Raw genomic sequence first — 18,652 nt, 5'->3', positions numbered from 1 at the left:
TTCCAGCTGCAAGCAGCCGGCTGGGACTGGCAGGCACCTTCCCATTTCCCATCTGCACCGGCTGAGGGTGGGGACAGCTTCCCACCTGTTCGCTCGGTGTGGGGAAGCTCGCCCAGAACCGAAGCTCTGCCAGCATTTAAACCTCTTCCCACAGCGAAATCAGCGGCTGGAGCAGCAGTTCCGCGTGGCACTGTCACCCCAGACGCCGCTGGAGGTGCTGACGCCTCCTCCTCGGGGCTTGCGAAAGCAGGGAGCTCGCTAATCCCCCCCTTGCCCACGTCAGACCCTAATGCTCTCCCCGGGCTCCCATCACAGATCCTGGCTCAGCCCAGCCCTGAGCACGGCCCCCTCTGCCTGGATGGAGAGCAGGGAGCGGATTTTGGGGATGGCTGGGGGCATCTGGGGGCATTTGAGATGGAGGAGGGCAGGGCTCGGTGTGGGCTCCTCTCAGGGTCCCGCTTTGTGCCCCCAGGAGCATCTCCAGCGGCACGGGGAGGAGATCCGGCGGGAAAACCTACTCTGGGGATAGGAAAAGAGGAGAAGGGCAGCCAAGGGGGACAAGCAGGATCCACTGGATCTCTGGCTGGGTCTGTGAAATCAATTCCCTGCTTACGGCTTGATCCCACAAACTCTTCCTTCCCGACTCTTTCCACGGCCCGCTTCGAATCCCAGCTGGAGCCGGCGCGTTCCGCCGCTCTCACCTTCCCGAACAAGCCCCGGATTCGTGGCTGTCGAGGCTCCTCTGGGCAGGGAGCTGCTCTGCCCCTCCCGGGCAGCCCTGCGCAGGCACGGCCCCGCCAGCAGCCTCATCAATATTTCAGGATGCAGCCGGGAAGCCCTGGCAGCTCTCAGGGCCCCCACGGATCGATGGCAAGCAAAAAGCTGCAGGAGGAGAACGCTCCAAGCACCGGCACCGCTCCTTCCCATCGCTCACCGAGCTTCCCTCACCCCAAAAAGCAGCTCTGGGGCGCAGAGTTTCCTCTTGGCAGAGCATTTCCCAGCATTTTTGGGGACTGGCGCTGCCACGCTCCGCTCCGCTCGCTCCCTGTATTCCTCTGTTCAATACCAAGCACTTAAGAACAAAAGCAGCTGAGCCTCCAAGTGTGGGGTCACCAGTTCCTGCATCCGCGCCCGGAGCAGATGCTCCAGGGCAGCAGAAAAACCATAAATGCACTTAGGTGGTTTGACACTGCATGGGAGCAGGAGATCTTGTTTCCTTTCAGCTGGGAAGGGAACAGATCACAAGATTATCCTCAGCCTTTTTCGAGGTGCAGCCACGTTTCCGGGCTCCCTAGAGCCCTAGATTCCCACATATCCACGAGTTTACAGAGGTTTCCTCTTTTTTACCCATCTTGGCCGTCTTGTAGTGTTGTTATTATTGAGGTAATTCCAGAGAACGGATGGGGAAAGTGCCGTAGTGAGAGAGAAACAAAGAAACCAACCGAAAAAAAGAAAAGAGAGAGTAATCGCACTGAATGGCTAAAATCAGGTATGAAACACCCTGCCTGGCCTCCAGGAATTTGCAGAGAAATCATGGAATGGTTTGGGTTGGGAGTGAGTTAAAGATCATCTCGTTCCTGCCACGGGGACACCTTCCACTATCCCAGCTTGGTCCAAACCCGTCCAACCGGGCCTTGGACGCTCCCAGGGATGGGGAGGTGTCCAACGATCTCCTTTACCTTATCGATAAGATGGAGATGAATTTCTATCCTACCCTTCCAGATGGGTTTTTTTCCCCCCTCGGAAAAGTCCCGCAGAAGTTTAAGAGCGTTCCCAGAGAGAAGCGTTTATTGGGGATATCAGCAAATTAAGACTTTGCAAGCAACAGCAAGAAGGGGGAATTTACTGGTGAGGACCATTCCAGCTCTGGCAGTTGTTTTCCCTAAATCACTCCCAATTCCACCTCCTCTGGACAGAAAGGGCACAGAGCGGATTTTTTTTTTCCCCCCCTGCTTTTTTTTTTTTACCCCATCCATCAGTGTCCAGGAGGACGCTCCCGACTCACGCCCCGGCTACGGAGATAAATCCTTGCCGGCAGCGAAATCCATCTGCTCTCCCTCCCCAGACAGAGCCAGCAGCAATGGATACCAACATCTCCTGCATCCCTGAGGGAGATATATTAGCTGGTTACGTAAGGAACCGACAGCATGGAGCTTCCAAGGACTCCAAAGCCCTTCCCCTTAATACCACCGGAGATTAGAGCAAATCGAAGGAGAGTGGAAGCCAGGCGAGGGGCTGTGGGCGAGGTTTTGCTCACAGGAAGATGCTGCAGTCTCTCCCCTTAATGCACTTTAAATCCCATCTGATTTCCAACTCGGCTGCTAGGGGAAAAAAAAATTTAAAAAGAAAAAAAAAGGGGGAAAAAAAAAGCCCAGCCTGTTTTTAAAATGATGTCAATGCCGGGAGAGTGAGGTGGAGTGACTCAGGGAGGGCGTGGAGAAAGGGGAGTTTTATGGGAAGCATCCAGAGGAATCCAGACCGTGAAAGCACTCGGGAAGCAGAGCAAAAGGAGCCAGAGGTGCGGATCTGCTTTTCCAAATCTGATTAGTCTGCTGGTTTTGAGCATCCAGGGCCAGATCCCGCCTCTGACGAACACCGAGCGCTTATCGCCCTCACCACGCCAGGCACGACAAACGCGATCCTGCTCTTCCCTGGTGCCAGATGCACGCCCAGCTCCGGGGACAGGGGTTTCCTCTCCTTTCTGCTCCCTCTTCAGGCTGGCTGACTCCACAGCAAGGGAACCAAACCAGCTCCGAGTCAAATCCCTCTTCCCTCTGCCGCGAGCCGCGAGCTAAACATCGGCGTCGCGCGCTCCCGGCAGGGCGAGGATCCTGATGGAAACCTGAGCGGGTTTCTGCTTCCATGCAAAGTTCCTGGCAGTCCTGCCACCCAGCCACACGTGCTCGGCCCCTCCTTGACAATTTGTGTCCAAACAGCCCCGCTCTCGAGGGTTCTTTACAACTTCACCCTTCTGCGCCCTTTTCCGGATGATTTTGACAGGCCTCCCTCCACCTAACCCAAAAAACCAGCGGGGTTCTGGGGTAATTCCACAATAACCAGCCTGAGCTTGGGAATTATCCCGGAGTCAGGGCTGGGAAAGACCTTTGGGATCACTGAATCCAACCTACAACCCGACAGCAAGGCCTTCAGGTGTTCCTTGAACACCTCAGGGTCAGGCAGGAGCACAGAGCGACCGCGGAGGAACATTTGGACATCCCATCCACCCCTTGAGGTGATATCTGTGGATTCCGAGTTTCTTTTCTGGTTTGAAGAGCTGCAAAAGCCACCAGGCTTGGACAGGTGAGAAATGCTGCAGAGGATCCCCCGGAATCGAGAGATCCACCGCGGTGGGAAGACGGAAAACGGAGCGGGAGGAAAACGACGCGAGGCTGACTCAGGAGCAGCCACACCAAGCACGGGGGGAGAAAAAAAAAAAAAAAGCCTTGAGAAGGGCAGGAAATAAGAGATAAAATGATGGTTTAAGAGCTCTGGAGATGAGTTTAGTACGGCACCAACTAATTGTGTTAATTGATCGAGGCTGACCCTTCCTGCGCTGGGCGCAGACACGCACCACGGAGCAGTTTTTCCCCCCCAAAAATTAAGGATACAGAGCCAGCTGGCAGAGGAGGGAAAGAGCAGAGCGAACAAGGAGTTAAAAACCTCTACATGCTCCCATTCCACCCTGAGATTACAAACTCACGACCGGTCAGTGAAGTGAGGGAGGAGGATTTTACCACCCAAACCGCGACATTTCGATAAAAAGAGAGGAAAAGGCCGTTTTTAAGAGCCTAAAAAAAAAGAGAAAATTTTTAAAAAAATATATAAAACCTTTGCAGAGGCCTTACCATTGGCATCCTGGACTCCAGTGAGTGCCCCGACTGCTGCTGCAGTTTCCCCAGACAGGACAATCTGTCCCCCTCCTTGAAGGGTGGCCTCGGCCAGCGTGGCTACGGCGTGGGCAGCGGCTTCACTGCAGAGGGGAGAGAAGGGGTCAGGAACACCAGAGAAACAAATAAAGCAGCAAACACAGGCCAAGAGAACGATCCAGAGCAGGGGCATTCGTGCCTGGCCCGGATAAAGCGATGCAGAGCACGAAATCGACGCTGGAGGAGGAAGGGACGGGGAGAAGCTGCTTCTGGTGGGTTTTTTTTTTTTCCCCAGGTCTCTTAGAGCACCCCTGTGTTCTCTCTTTCACCTGGGGCTTCGAGAAAACTTCGGGCCAATCCAAGCAGTTATTCCACGTGGCTCCTTCCTGCCTCTGGGTTCAGATTTTTGGCACTGGCGCGTCCTGGGGCTCTGCAGGTTTCAGGGTTCTCCCTTCACCTCTGCCCTGCCGCCCTGAACCAGCACCACCAGCTCTGCCTCCAGCTCCTCCCCAGCCTGGTGGTTTAAAAATTCCTTTCAACCAGCACTGTTCTCAGCAGAGGGCTGTTAGGTTCCTTCACAAGAATGAGGCCAGGCCCAAAAGCCCTGCCAAGGTGCCCCAAGTTGTTCCAGAACGGGGATGGAGCGAGGGAAGAAGGAAAAAGAAGCTGGGACTGTCCCCACAAAGGTGGGAAGGTGTCAAAGGACCTCAAACCCAACCAGATCCAGGGGCAGGGACGCCTCTCACCAACCCAGCTGCCTTTGAAAGATTCCCTGCAGCTCTCAGGAGGTAAAACTGGCTCCTGAAAACCCTCAGAGCAGCTGCAGAGCGCTTCAGGGGCAGCCCAGGCTGCTGCAGTCAGGGTCTGAGATGGGAGCGGGGTCTGCGGCCAGCAAAGCTGCTCTGCGCTGTCTGGCAGCAGCGAGATTTTGGAGATATTTAGGGAGGGATGCGCAGGGTTCTTCCCTTCCTGCACCCTCCCAGGTGCCCAGAGATTGCACCTGGACCATGAGCTCTGATCTGTCTCTAATCCCCTTCGCTTCCCCAGCATCCTGGAGCAGAGTTCCACCTTCAATTAGAAGGGAAATTTGCGTTTCGGCGCTTCAAAAACTCCTGGCTGGGCCGTCCTTTGGTCTGATACTGGGAGAAACAGGAAACAGAACTTTTCCTCATTTGTTTTCCTCGTGATTTCACACATTTCCAGCCATCTCCTTCCCACAGCCCACTGGGGTCCATGGATCGCTCCTGGGGTCTGATCACTCTTGTCCTCTCCAGACTTTTGCTATTTTGAGCGGTGAGCACTTCCCACTTTGTCCAAGATGTGAATGCACCATCAGTTATTCCAGAGGCCAGATCCCGGCTTTCCCCTTTCCTTCAAATTCCTAATACTGGACTTTTTTTTTTCTTTTTTGGACAATATCTGCTCAGCAGTGCTAAAACATTCCCGAAGTCAAATTTCCAACCAATTCCCACCTCCATTAAGCAAAAACAAGCGGGGATTTCCTTTAGCTCCCCCATGGACGCTCTCCCTCTGCTCACTCTCTGCTCGAGCAATCGACTCAAATATTTTCCAACTATTTGCCCATCTTTTCCTTCCCTTCCCGCATCTCCTGCTGAGATGCCAAACACTTTCCTACTGCATCCACTCAGGGTGGATTTTCAGCTCCAAACAGCCCCGCTGTGTCTCAGAGCAGCCCTTCAACGCTCGTAGAAAAACTGGAATATTTTCTTGCCCAGTTTCTCCACTGCCCTTGGCACATCCTTCTCCTGAGCCTGGAGCTCTGGGAATGCATTTTTTATCTGCAGGAAGGACAAGGGCAGCTCAGCAAACCTGGCATCAGGTGTAACCTCACGTCCAGCCTTCCCACTTCTAAATAAAAATAAAATAAAAAAATCCACGCGGGGAAATGTGGAACCCTGGAAATGCGCAGGATAAAAATCCTGCAAAGCTGGATTTGGGGAGGTGGGGTTTTTTTATCCTGTAACTCCAGTGTCCTGAAAAGATCATTGGCTTTTAAAAGTGAATTTTACAGGGAAATTATTAGATAAAAAACCCCTATTTGACCAACCTCACGTAGCAGAGAAGAAATATCTCCAGGACCCGTATATGGACCACAGAGAGCAGAAACCAGTTCTAGCTGTGTTTGGGATTCAATCCCAACAGAGATTTGGGAGCAAAACGGGATCAGAGCCATTCCTTCAGCAATTTTTGGATGGAACAAGGTCTTGGAGCTTTATTCCAACCACCAGCGCTGTGGTCTTGTGCCCTGCCCCATCCCCATCCAGGAGCCTCTCACCAGGATCCTGCTGTGGGCGAGGGAAATTCCTGCCCACACCTCAGCAGTGGGAAACCTCCTTCACTGCTGTGCTGAGGTTTCCTGTCCCTCAGGGAGCGCCACAGCCATCTCCAGGTTTTAGGAACGGCAGGACAAGTTCAAGCAGCCCAGCAGAGCTGAGCAAAGTTATTATCTCCTGCCGGATGGACCCGTGGGGCTGCACCTCAGACCCGAGCCCATCCAACAAACCCCCAGCAGCTCCTTCAGAAAAAAAAATCGGAGGTGGGGGGGAAAAAAAAAAATAAAGAACAAAACCAAAAGACAGCGGCCTGTGGAGGAAACTCCGCTTCTGAACAGAGCAGGAATCGGGAACCAACCACAGGAATTCTCTGAGGTGGGGGGGTGGAAAAAAAACCAAACCCCCAACTCCGGACCGTGCAGGGCGGAGGCCGCCGCGCCCTCGCTGCGGGTACCTGTTGAGCGCCATGGTGACGGTGGCTCCCTGCTGCATCTCCTGCGACGCCGCCACCGCCGCCTCCGCCAAGGAGGCCACCGCCTGCGTGGCCTCCGAGGCCTGCGTCGTCTGGATGGTCATCTCCCCGCCCTGTAGCGTGGCCCAGTTCTGCTCCACCTGCCAGGGGAACACAGGGAGAGGCTGGGGGACGGGGCGTCAGCCCGCTTCCAGGGGCGGACGATCCCCAGAAAAGGAGAACGGACGGGTTCCGGCGGAGCCGCGGCGGCCCCGGGGGAGGAGGGAGGGAGAGGTTGGGATCCGTCAGGTCGAGGAAAGTCCTCGAAAAGCCCAGAAATCCCTCTTGTGCTGGTAAATCCCCAACAAAACAGGGCAGAGCTGTTGTTGCTGTAGTAGCGGGGGGGGGGGGGGGGGGGGGGGTGTTCGTTAATTAGCTGTGCTTAATGGCCGTCAATTAAAACCAATTAAAACCAACGAAAACGCAACAATTCCGCCTCGGCGCGAGGAAGAAGTTCCTTCCACAGCACGTCCCTCAGGGAACTGGGCCGTGTTTTCCTCCCCTGTTTCTATTTGCACGTTTTGGGGGGTTCTTCCCATCCAGGATTTCTCGGGGCAGCACCTGGGATGGGATTGAGCCAACATTGCTTAACAAAAGCTGGAAATGTTCGTTTATCCCGGGTATTTAAAATCCCCTAACTCCAGATCTCCCCACAGGTAATTTTCATGTGATCTGAAGTTCACCCAGTTGCTCATTTTCCCCCTTATTTTCACGCGGAGCTTCACAAAGATAATGACGAGATAACGATCACACGGCCAAAAAATCCACCAGGGTGAGAACTAAAAACCCACTTTGGACCAAAAAAAAAAAAAAAAAAAAGGCAGAAAATCTGCAGAGAAATCCTACTGGCTGCTTTGCAAGGTGAAGATCTCCCTCCACCATCAACATTTTAGGACACTTCCCAACTTCTGAGGCACAAATAAAAACGCTGTTAGGAGGTGGTGATGGAAAAAAAAAACCCAAAAAAAAAAACCCACCAAACCACCTCAATTTGTTGGGATGGAAGTGGTTAAAAAAAAAAAACCAACCCTAAAAGCAGGAGGCTCAAGGTAAAATTTTGCTGCGTTTGGGCGAAGTTTAATCCCAGCACAGGATGGAGAGGGAGGGGGAAGGAGAATTTGGAAATGCGGGTGGGAAAACCCTCGGAGCAAAAAAAATAACCGCTTCAGGGTCAGCCCAGGCAGCTCAGGGGCTGAGATGGGAGCCAGCAAAGCTGTTCCGTGCTGCCACCTCTCGTGACAGCCCAGCGAGGCAGAGCAGGGCAGGGGAGGGACACGAAGGGACCTGCAGCCTCGTTTGAAGGTGGTCTTTGAAGCCAAGAAGGCAAAAAAAAAAAAAAAAAAATTAAACGTTAAAATTTTAAGGGAACGTTTCTTAAACCTACGGGGAAAAAAAATGATTATTTTTTGAACGAATTGTTTGGTTTTTAAAAAAAAAAGGGAGAGAGGGGGTTAAAAATAAAAGCTCGCGAGCGCGAGCGTTCGGATTTAGGCGCGGAAATGCCTAAAAGACGAAAAAAAAAAAAAATCAACCCAAAATAAATACCCTGCAGGAGGCATATTCAAAAGAAAAAAAAAAAAGCACGAAATTCAGAGCCAAGCCTTCCGCCGAGTCGCAACGGCGACGCAGCGCCTTCTGAGAGAAAATTAAAAAAAAATAAAAAATCAATCAAAAATAAATCGAATTTCTGTTCAGGTGTGCCAGGGCCTGATCTCTGCAGGCCGGCTGTTCGCTGGGAGGGCACTGAGATGCTCCTGGCGCTCTCACCTCTCCGTCAGCCACCGCGGAGTAGTTGACCTGCGCGACGGTGACCGTGGTGGGCAGCTCGGAGGCGTCGGCCAGCGTGGCCACCGTGGCACCGGTGCCAACCTGTGTGGGGAGCAGAACGATGCGTCTGTTACCGCAGGAAAATGCACGCAGGGGACGGGGAAAACTCGGTTCTCGTCGCTTTTTGATCTTTTTTTTTTTTTTTTTCCCGTCGGAGTCGGGATTAAACGCTCGGGAGACGGATTGTTGATTTTTATCTCCGGCACGGTCTCGCAGGTTGTGAGTTCTGGTTAACAACGTGAAAAATGGCCTCATCTCTCTCTCTCTCTCTACAAGGTCTTTTAAGCACAAACTGTCCAATTATGCAATGACACCTGAATTATTTTCACTTTTAGCCCAATAACCAACCACCCCTGGCCCGCAATGCGGATTTTTCTGCCCAATTCCAAAATCCCAGCCAGAGCCCTGGAGGAGAAGGAGGTGAAAAAGAAGAACTCAGCCTCTGCCCTAAATCCACCACCTTGCTTTCTCTCCATTGCCGTGTTCCAAACCCTCCAGCTCGGAGTTTTGCACCCTGTGCTGTCACACACTCCTGTTGAACTCCACAGCCACAATCCCAGCGCTGGGATTTCATTTTGGTGCCTTTTCCACGGCCTCAGGTCAACGCGGCGTTTGCTTGGGGGTCAGCAGAGAAAATCCTGGAATTCTCAGTGCCCAGGGTTCCACCAGGGCTCTGACACGCTCTCAGGCGAAAAAGAATAAAGGAATTTCCTGTGAGGGTGGTAAGATGCTGGAAGAGGTCCCATCCCTGGCAGTGTCCAAGGCCAGGCTGGACAGGGTTTGGAGCAAGCTGAGGTGGTGGAACGAGAGGATCTTTAAGGTCCATCCCAACCCATTCAAAATTCCACCATTCTGTGGGTAATTGTAATTGCAGAGCTCACAGAAATCCCGGAGCTGTCCCCAGGGGAGAGGAAATCCCAAGCTGGAGCCACCTTAACCCACGGCAGCTTCCAGCTTTGCACATCCCTCGTGCTGTCCCCGTGTCCACGAAGGCCTCAGCACCCTGCCAGCCACAGGAAAAGCAGCTCAAATCCCTCCTCCCACCCACCCAGCACCGGCTCAGAATTCCCTGCACGCCCTCCTCGCTCCCCATTCCCTGGGTCTCCTCTCCAGGCACCCCGCAAACACGGAGCACGTCCTCAACACCCCTCTGGAAACGATCTTTCCCCCATTTAACAGCTGGGAAGGGACAAAGGCAGCGAGATGGGCAGCTTTGTCTGTGAGGAGAGTGAAATATAAATGCCAGGAAGCCAGAGGGATCTCGGGTGTCCAGCAGCTGAAAGGACACCAGTCATAAAGGGAGATTGTGCGGAGAGGTGAGCAAAGAGAACCAGCCTGGCAGGTCTGCTGGGCCTTGGTGGGGGACAGAAAACTCCAACAGCCACTGAAAAGCTTCATTTGGGGGGGGGGAAAAACCCTACTCATACACCCAGGTTTTATCTTCATTACGTTTGTCTGGCTAAAAATGCGACGCCCAAGAGGGACAAAGCGCTGGGCCCGGTGAGGAACCACCAGCAGCGGTGGTTTGGAGGCACAGGGGGAGCTGAGATTCAAATCTCACTCCCACAAGGAGTTTGTGGGAAGTTTCAAGAGGAAAAACTGAATTTTCTTTCGACACCCCGAGCTGCCAGAAGCTGCCTTGCCGCACAGGGAACTGGGGGGGAAGCGGCAGCGGCACCGAGCTAAGAACAGCGCGAGAGGAATCCTCATTCCGTGAGGACAAACACGTACTCGGTGTTCGTAATAAATGCACTTCAGGTGTCAGATGGAGACCAGGGGGCACAGAAATACCCCATCTGCTGATGAAATTCATTTCAAACTGCAGTTTATGCCATGAAAGGAGGGCAGTCCCGCCACCTCTCCTCCCATCGCCACCACAGGCGTTCCGTGTGGTGCCGCCTGGATTTGCTCCCTAAACTCAGCTCAAATCCCTGAACTCTTTGAGCACATGGCAGAAATCCTCACAACTGGAGAACACGAGGCGGGAGCTGGGAAGAGAAGAGGACGAGGATGGATCTTTCTTGCGGGGCAAGGCACGATGAAGACAAAATCCCTGAGGGACACGTTTAGCTCCCGAGTTTCCTATCACCGCCTCCCTGCGCTGCAGATGGAACCTCCCCGGGGGGGCTCCTCTCACCTGGATGAGGGACACGGTGCCGTCGGGGTTGCTGAAGGTTTGTACCACGGTCTGGGAGGGCACCAGGTGGGCGATGCTGTGCGTGGTCGTGGTCTGCGGCGTCTGCTGGTCCTCGAAGGCGTAGAGCAGGTCCTCGCGCCCGTGCTGCTTGTAGCAGTTCTTGACGATGGTCCGCAGGGCCTGGGTCCAGGACACCTTCCAGCAGCAGAGCACAGGGAAAGGGTTCAGGCTCAGGCCAGGGAAGGGTTCGGGGCCGGCACGGCGCCGGGGGTCGGGCGTTTGCCTCGTTCGGTGGGCGGCTCGCGAGGGACAACCCCGGTATCGGAACTCCCCGCGCTCGTCCCCTCCCTTCCCCAAGGAGCTCACCCTGAGGCAGTGAGGAGGTCCCTGCTCAGAGCAGGGGTTGGATGAGAGGACCTTTAAAAGGGCCCTTCCAACCCAAAGCGTTCGGTGACTCCAAGCAGAAACCCGCGGTGATTGGGGAAAGCACCAGAACGCTGCCAACGGCAGCACGTGGCACTCCCCACCCAAGCGGCCCCGAAGGAGCCTGCACAGCTCCTGCTGCCGCCACACCTTTGATCATCTCTGTGGCAGGCCTGGTAGAAACTTCACTCCAGCCTTTTGCACCCACTTCTCTCATTTTCCCTGGCTCCGCCGCACGCCCGCGACCCTTCTAAGCACAAATCTCCCTGCTGCTCAGGAGGGCACAGCATCCCTTCCCTCCTTCAGGAGGCCACGTCACAGACTCTTCCTTGCGTCCCTCAAGGCAAAAACCCCCTCCCAAAACCCAGCCCGCAGCCCCCCGTGCTGCTTTCGGGGGCAGGCAGGGAGACACCCACCCGCTGCTTCTGCTCCTCGGTGCGGACGTCGCTGCGGACGTTGGCCCACGGGATGTCCTCGGGCCACCAGATGGGCTTGCAGCTCTCCTTGCCCCAGCCCGGCTTCCCACGACCCGTGGAATACTTGAGCATCTCGGGGATGAAGGCTCTCAGCTGTGCCTGGAAGGAAGGAAAGGTCGAGAGGCGTCCGGGGATTCGCGCCTCCGGTAGCTTTGAGGCCGTACGGAATTAATCGTGCCCAACTCCCACAACCTGTCGGAGCCATCAGCTGGAAGAGGCCTGAACGCCCAAGGAAGGTGGGAAATACTCTGCCAGCTTCTCCCAAGCCTCAGCCTGGCAGCAGGTGGAAGGGAAGGAAGAAAATTAAATCGGCCAAAGCAAAATTCCGAGGGCGAGGCGCGAGCGCCCGTTGTATCGACGCTCGGCAGTTCGAACGCTGCCGGGGAAGGGAACGAGCCAAGCTGAAATGGAACTAAAAAAAAAAAATAGAAATAAATCACAATAACCCATTAAAAACCCCGCACTCCATGTCCCTGCAGTGGCTGGAACCAAGGCACGAGCTGAGGTATCTTTTACAGAGATGCTGAGAGGGGATGGAGCTTCAGTGCCTGCTGAAACCACAAACTCACGCTTCTCCAGCGCTGCCAAAATAAACACAGAACTCACTCAGGGCTCTGTGACAAGCTTGGTTTTGTACCAGGGACTCCTTGGAGCACCAGGAAAAGGTTGGTTCAGCTGCAGGGCTCAGCAGGAAGGGGAGAGCTCTCCTCATGTCAGAGGAAATCACATTTAGACCTCAAAACCTGCATTCAGGAGCTGCTCCCTGCAGGTCCCTTCAGAGCTTTTAGAGTCAATTGTTTCACGGAATCGTGGAGTCGCTCTGGTTGGAAAAGACCTTAAAGCTCCCCAGCACTGCCAAGGCCACCCCAGGTCCCCAAGTGCCACATCCACGGGCCTTGGAAATCTCTCCAGGGATGGGCACTCCAAACAGCCCTTTCCAGGAAGGAATTTTCCCTAAAAGCACATTTTTCCCAGCCTGCCCACGATCCACCTTCCACTGGAGGGGCCAAAACCCACCCCGACATGTCCCAGGTTCCCTGGATGAAGCCTGGTGAAGGGAGAAGAAACAATTCCTTCACTGAGCAGTTTCTTTAAAAAGGTATTGTTCACATTTCAAGGGGGAGAAGGATTTGTTCTTCAGAAACCCTGCAATAAACACAGTTTATTGGGAGAAGGAGCGAAAACCAGAATGGAGCCGTGAAAGGCAGGGAGCTCACTCCCAAGGATTATTATTTAGCAGGAACTCTGCCCAAAAAATTTTAACATGAACTGCCCAATGATGTCCTGAACGGCATAAAAAGCAAAAAAAAAAAGGCTTTGTTCTAAAAGCCAAGGAGAAGCAGCAGCAGCCAACATTCCCAAATGTTTCCAGAGCAGGGAATTTCAGGTGGAGTCTCCAGGGCAGCCCCATCGGCTCTGCTGTGGAAGGGAGCTCACTCCCAAGGATTTATTATCAACGGTAACTCTGCCCAAAAATTTATTCAAATAAACCCGGTAGAGCAGCAGGTTTTGGTTGTTTTTTTTTTTATTATTTGAGCGCAAAAGCAGTTAAAAGCTCCTTCCCTGCACCGCCACCAGCCGTGCTCCTTGTTTCCAGCTGGATCAATTACTGCTCCATGGAAGCTGAGGGCTTAAGCTGCTCACGGTTCTTGTTAAGGAGGGTTTGTCTCTAATCCACGGGGGACACAATCAGCCGTCAGGAGGGAGGACTTGGCTAATTAGCGCCCTAACGAGGCCCTGCCGCAGGTAATGACCCCCACGCAGAGCCCCCACATCCCTCAGGGCACAGGTGGGAACATTCACCTGGCAGGTTCAGCCTGGGAAGCACCCCAAAAAATCAAACATCTGCAAAAAGAAAAAAAAATCCCTTGGAACCCTTGGCAGCTTGGAGAGGGCTCAGGTAATGCCCAGGATGAAGGATTTGGGAGAAATTTGGGAGAAATCTGGGAGAAATGTGTGTTTGCCACCGTTTTCAAGCAGGCTTTTAACTTTTAACATCAAATTCAAGAATTAACGGTACTGAGCTATCGCGATCCCAAATGCAACAGCCCGAAGCGCAGCCAGCCGTATTCCAACTGCTCTCCAGAGCTGGAAACAACAGGGAAAGTGGTTTTTAGAACAGATAAAAAGCCATGGCTGGGAATTTTCTAGGCATTCCCACAGCTCGGCCGCTTTTTTTTTTTGGGAAAAGCAAACTCGAGTCCATGCAGGAACCTCGGCTGGGAGTGGGAGAAGGAAAACCAGCAACTGCACAGGAGCTGGAAGTGAGCACTCATCCCTGAATCCATCCCTGCTGCGCTTCCCAGAGCTGGAAAAACGTAAAACCACCCAGGTTATTGCTCAGCTGCAATTCCAGCAAGGATTCTGCCACGTGCCAAGGAGCAGCGGGGAGAGCAGGAACTCAGCTGCCGAGGGGGTGAACGGGCACCACCAGGAGTTTTGAGAGGCCCAGGAAAACTCTCACTGGCTCCTTACAAGTAGGTTATAAATCCTGGGGGCTTCCAAAAAAAAAAACAAAAAAAACCCCAAAAATTCAGATTAAAGGACAAATCGCCCGTTCGTAAAAGAGCGAGAGCCCAGCGAAGCGCCGATCTCAGCTTGGTTAAGCTCAGATTATCCAATTTTACTCCTCGGCCACATCGATGAGCAACTGAGAACAAGCTGAGGGGTGAACTCAGCTGCCAGCCAAGTCCAGAAAGCAGCAAGATCCCCCTGTGTGAAGGCTGAAAATCCCCCTGCGACACAGGATTTTCCAGCCCAGCCCCAGGCGGGTGACGCTCTCCATTCCCAAGGTTAGAGAAACGTCTTTGCCCGGGCAAATGAAGGTTTCATTTCCCTCCAGAGCACTGGGGGAAGCAGAGCAATTAAAAGGAGTTATTTTCACCTCCCCACTGATGACACCTCCACACCTGCCTGCTGGCACCTGCTGAAAGCAGAGGCCTCATTTTTCCAGCCATCCTAATTACACTTACGTTTATTTTCTTGTTGCCGTTCCAGTTTTCCATAGGGTTTTGCGCAACTTAGTTGCAAAAAAAAAAAAAAAAAAAAAAAAAAAGCCGATTTTTTTTTTTACCAGAAAATACAAATAATTACAGCGGGAGCTCCGGGAATCAAGATTCCCACAATAAATGGCGGCGCCTCCGTGCACAGCTCAGGAGAAAGCTTTGCACAGAGCTCTCCTGAGCTCCCTCACGGAATGATGATGGAATGATGAAGGCCATTCCTAAAAACATCCTCGTTCCTCTACGACAAAGCAGCAGGAGAGGATTTGAAGCAAGAGGTTCTGCCTCAGCACTTTGGGCTGCCTGAGCAAAGGCGCTGCAGGACAAGGAGGAGGAATTTCCATGTGGAATTGCTGGTACACAACTAAAGAACAGCTCCTTTCACAGGAGTTTAAAAACCCAAGAAATTAACTTTTGTCTTATTCGTCAGGGATTGGGAAAATGATCTGCACCGAGGCAAAGCACACAGGAAGCCGGATAAAATTTTATTCCGAGCGTGAGCTTGTCTGATTCCACACCAAGAAATGGAAATGGTGTCTTGAGCAGGGTGTGGCCCGTGCAGAGCACAGAAAAACCTGCACATCTCTGCCCTGCTCTGACACCTCTTTGTGTGCTGCCCTTTCCATCTCTCTTTTTGCCTTTTTTCTCTTTTTTTTTCTTTTTTTTCTCAGGGGGGAAAAAAAAAAAATTAAAAAATTGCCTTTTCAGCCTTTAAAATCTGTTGCGGTGCCTCGGGCTGGGCGTACCCAGAGCATCCTGCAGGACACACCTGCCTGAATTCAGGTCCTGCATCCCTTGGGGAAGGAGATTTCCCTCCAGATGAAGCTTTTCCTGGAGGTTTCTTCCACTTTCTGCCAGCAGTGAGGTCAGCAAGGGGCTGGAGCTGGAGAGAAAGGTTCCCCAGTGCTCTGGAGGGAAATGAAACCTTTATTTGCCTGGGCAAAGATGTTTCTCGGGATTTGGGGAGGGAAAATCCTCTCCTGCTGCTTTGCTGTAAAACAAGGATGTTTTTAGGAACGGCCCTCATCGTTCCAGCGGGGTGAGGGAGCTCAGGAGAGCTCTGTGCAAAGCTTTCTCCTGAGCTGTGCACGGAGGTGCCGCCATTTATTGTGGGAATCTTGATTCCCGGAGCTCCTACTATAATTATTTGTAATTCCTAGTAAAAAAAAATCCGCTTTTCCACACGCCCAGGGCTGTGGAAGAAGCCTCCAACAAAAAACATCTCGCTCAGGGTCTGATCTGGGGTTAAACCTTTGGCGAACTCCCCTCTGCTCCGACCCACAGCGAGAGACAGAGGAGGGAAGGAACCACAGGACGCAGAAAGGCGTCCACGAGCCACCTCCCCAACCCCGGCGCCTGGAAACCGTGCCAAAAGCGTGGCACAAACCTCCAGGGGAGTGCCAAAACCACCTCCAAAGGGAACGCTGCCAGCAGCCCGAGCGTTTCTTTTTTTGTTTTGTTTTGTTTTTCTTTTTTTTTCCCAGGGAGAAAATCAGCTACCAAAGCTCCACAGCCAACCACGAGCTGAGCTGTTCCAGCCCCGAGGGGGGAAAGAGGAGATCAGCGCCGTTCCCAGGAGCAAACAAACCGCACAAAAACAACAGGATGGGACTCCGAGGTGCCAAACTCCCTCCCCTCTTCCCCTCTAGCTCTCTCTCACCTGGGTCATCTTGTCCACGGAGACCGGGATGCCGTCGATGGTGAGGGGAGGCAGCTCCGAGTTGACCTCCTGAGGGGCCGGAGCGTGCTCGGCCAGCGCCGACTCCAGGTCCTCCAGGATGGTGCTCTTGTACTTTCGGACCTGTGGGGAGCCGTGAGGAAGGCGTAAACAAGGCGAGCAGCGCCAGGAGAGGAGCGGGATGAAGGCCCAGGCGCTTTCCCCAAGGCGCCGCAGAGCAGGAGGAGCAAACGGAGGCACAGCTGGCAGGAGAGCACCCAGAGGACACCCCGAGATGGAAGAGCTGCTGATGAAACTTGGGAGTAACAAGGGAAGGGTTTGAAGGGGTGAAAGGAGAAGTTTTGAAGTCGGGAGCTGTCGTGGGCAGGGGGGGCAGAAAGGTGCAGGGATGGAGAGCGGAGCTGAGCTCAAACGTGTCGTTGTTTGGGGTTGTTCAGCCTGGAGAAAAGGGGGATCAGGAGGAGCTGGGGAAGGGGTTCAGCCTGGAGAAAAGGGGGATCAGGGGGGAGCTGGGAAGGGGTTCAGCCTGGAGAAAAGGGGGATCAGGAGGAGCTGGGAAGGGGTTCAGCCTGGAGAAAAGGGGGATCAGGGGGGAGATGGGAAGGGGCTGAGCCTGGAGAAAAGGGGGATCAGGAGGAGCTGGGAAGGGGCTAAGCCTGGAGAAAAGGGGGATCATGGGGGAGCTGGTGGCTCTGCACAAGTCCCTGACAGGAGGGGACAGCTGGGGGGGTCGGGCTGTGCTCCCAGGGAACAGGGACAGGAGCAGAGGGAATGGCCTCAGCCTGGGCCAGGGGAGCTCAGGGTGGACAGCAGCAGGAATTTCCCCATGGAAAGGGAGCTCAAGGCTTGGAACTACCCAGGGAGGTTTGGAGTCTGATCCCTGGGGGTGTCCAAGGAATTCCTGGATGTGGCACTCAGTGCTCTGGGCTGGGGACAAGGTGGGGTCAGTCACAGCTTGGAGTCAATGATCCTGGAGGTCTTTTCCAACCTCAGGGATTCAGGGATTCCGTGATCACGACCTGTTCCCTCTGATTTTTAATCCAGGATACTCCCCAGCCCTGGTGAGATGTGCCAAGCAGCGATTCTTGCAGAGAAGAGAGGGAATCACAGGAACATTAAGGCTGGAAAAGCTCTCTGAAATCACTGACTCCACCAAATCAAGCACAACGTTCCATAAAACCCAAACTCTTCTCTTTTTTTGTCCACCAGGGTTTTCAACACGACCTTCAGATCCCTTCCCACACCTACCACGTTCTCCAAGGGTGCGGCACCGAACACTTTGAAGACGGGGTTGGGTTTGGAGGGTGAGATGCACAGGACGATGGCCTGCTGCCCCACTCTGGTGGTGTACTCATCCAGCGTGGCCCGGAGCTTCCTGAAAACACGGAGGGGGTGGAAAAAACCAGGAATGGGCATCAAGCTGAAAGCCCTGCAGAAACACAACCCCTCTCTGCCTGCCGGCTCCCCTTCGCGGGGCAGGTGAGAAACACGGCCCCAGCTGCTCGGTTTGGCCACGTGTTGAGTTTCCTCCTCGCTCCACGGGCCTGCTGCGCCTCCCTGCAGTCACCCAGCAGCTCAAATGTCAATTCTTCACCCCCGTCTCCTTTTCCTCATCGATGTAAAAAGAGAAATCACCCAGAGCAGCAAAGCCGGGGCAGCGAGAGCCCGGCGCTTCCGCTCTGTCTCAGCAACACGAAACTGGGGGTTTTTGTCGTAGCACCTGAATGATTCATCAAAAGAGGCCTGCAGACAGAGGGTGTTTTACACCCAGAGCACAAGCAGCGCAATTCTCCGGCACCAAAGCCCTGCTCAGACCAGATCTGTGGCAATTCGAGCCGCAGGAGAGGCAAGAAGGGGAAATATTGCGACAGCTCGGCACAGGAACCCCAGGTGTCCCCCAACACCTGCCCCATCAGCAGCTCCCTTCGGAACTGAAAAGTTCCACTGGATATTTCCTGCCTCTCATTCCCTTTTGAGCAGCGCAAGAGTCAGAAATGGTGGCAGAAACTCCAAAAGGAAGCGAAAAGCAGCGTTTTGCTCAGAAAACCTCCACGAGGTGACAGCTCAGTCCCTGTCCTGGCCGTTTCAGAAGCTGCTGTTGGCCAAAAAAGCACCAGCAGCTACACACAGATCCCACAGTCAGGGGTTGGAAACGATCACCAATTCCCAGTGGTGTGAAAATCAAGCACAAAACGTGTGTCCAACTGGTCAGACTGGGAAAAAAAAATGATGTTTGGTCGTTACCTTAACGTAGTAAAAGAAGAAGAAATAATTCCTTCACTGAGCAGTTTCTTTAAAAAGGTATTGTTCACATTTCAAGAGAGAAAAGGATCTGTTCTTCAGAAACGCTGCAATAAACACAGCTGAGCTGGGAGAAGGAGCGAAAACCAGAATGGAGCTGTGAAAGGCAGGGAGCTCACTCCCAAGGATTATTATTT

General features: G+C 53.5%; 1 protein-coding gene across 2 annotated transcripts in view; it reads right to left on the bottom strand.

Moving 5' to 3' along the window:
* The window catches only part of NRF1 (nuclear respiratory factor 1), a 60,365-nt gene that overhangs the window by 21,580 nt on the left and 20,133 nt on the right, over positions 1-18,652 (bottom strand). For both annotated transcript variants that reach the window (XM_040063406.2, XM_058420459.1), the window contains exons 4-10: positions 17,463-17,589; positions 16,197-16,337; positions 11,475-11,633; positions 10,636-10,830; positions 8,439-8,540; positions 6,615-6,772; positions 3,846-3,970 (exon numbers count right to left, since the gene is read on the bottom strand). In XM_040063406.2, the coding sequence (XP_039919340.1) occupies positions 3,846-3,970; positions 6,615-6,772; positions 8,439-8,540; positions 10,636-10,830; positions 11,475-11,633; positions 16,197-16,337; positions 17,463-17,589 (1,007 nt within the window). The remainder of the gene's footprint in view (positions 1-3,845; positions 3,971-6,614; positions 6,773-8,438; positions 8,541-10,635; positions 10,831-11,474; positions 11,634-16,196; positions 16,338-17,462; positions 17,590-18,652) is intronic.

The sequence above is a fragment of the Hirundo rustica genome, chromosome 4 (assembly GCF_015227805.2).
Source record: "Hirundo rustica isolate bHirRus1 chromosome 4, bHirRus1.pri.v3, whole genome shotgun sequence".
Lineage (NCBI taxonomy): Eukaryota > Metazoa > Chordata > Aves > Passeriformes > Hirundinidae > Hirundo > Hirundo rustica.
Note: the sequence above shows the minus strand (reverse complement) of the source record. Positions and strands in the feature narration are given on the sequence as shown.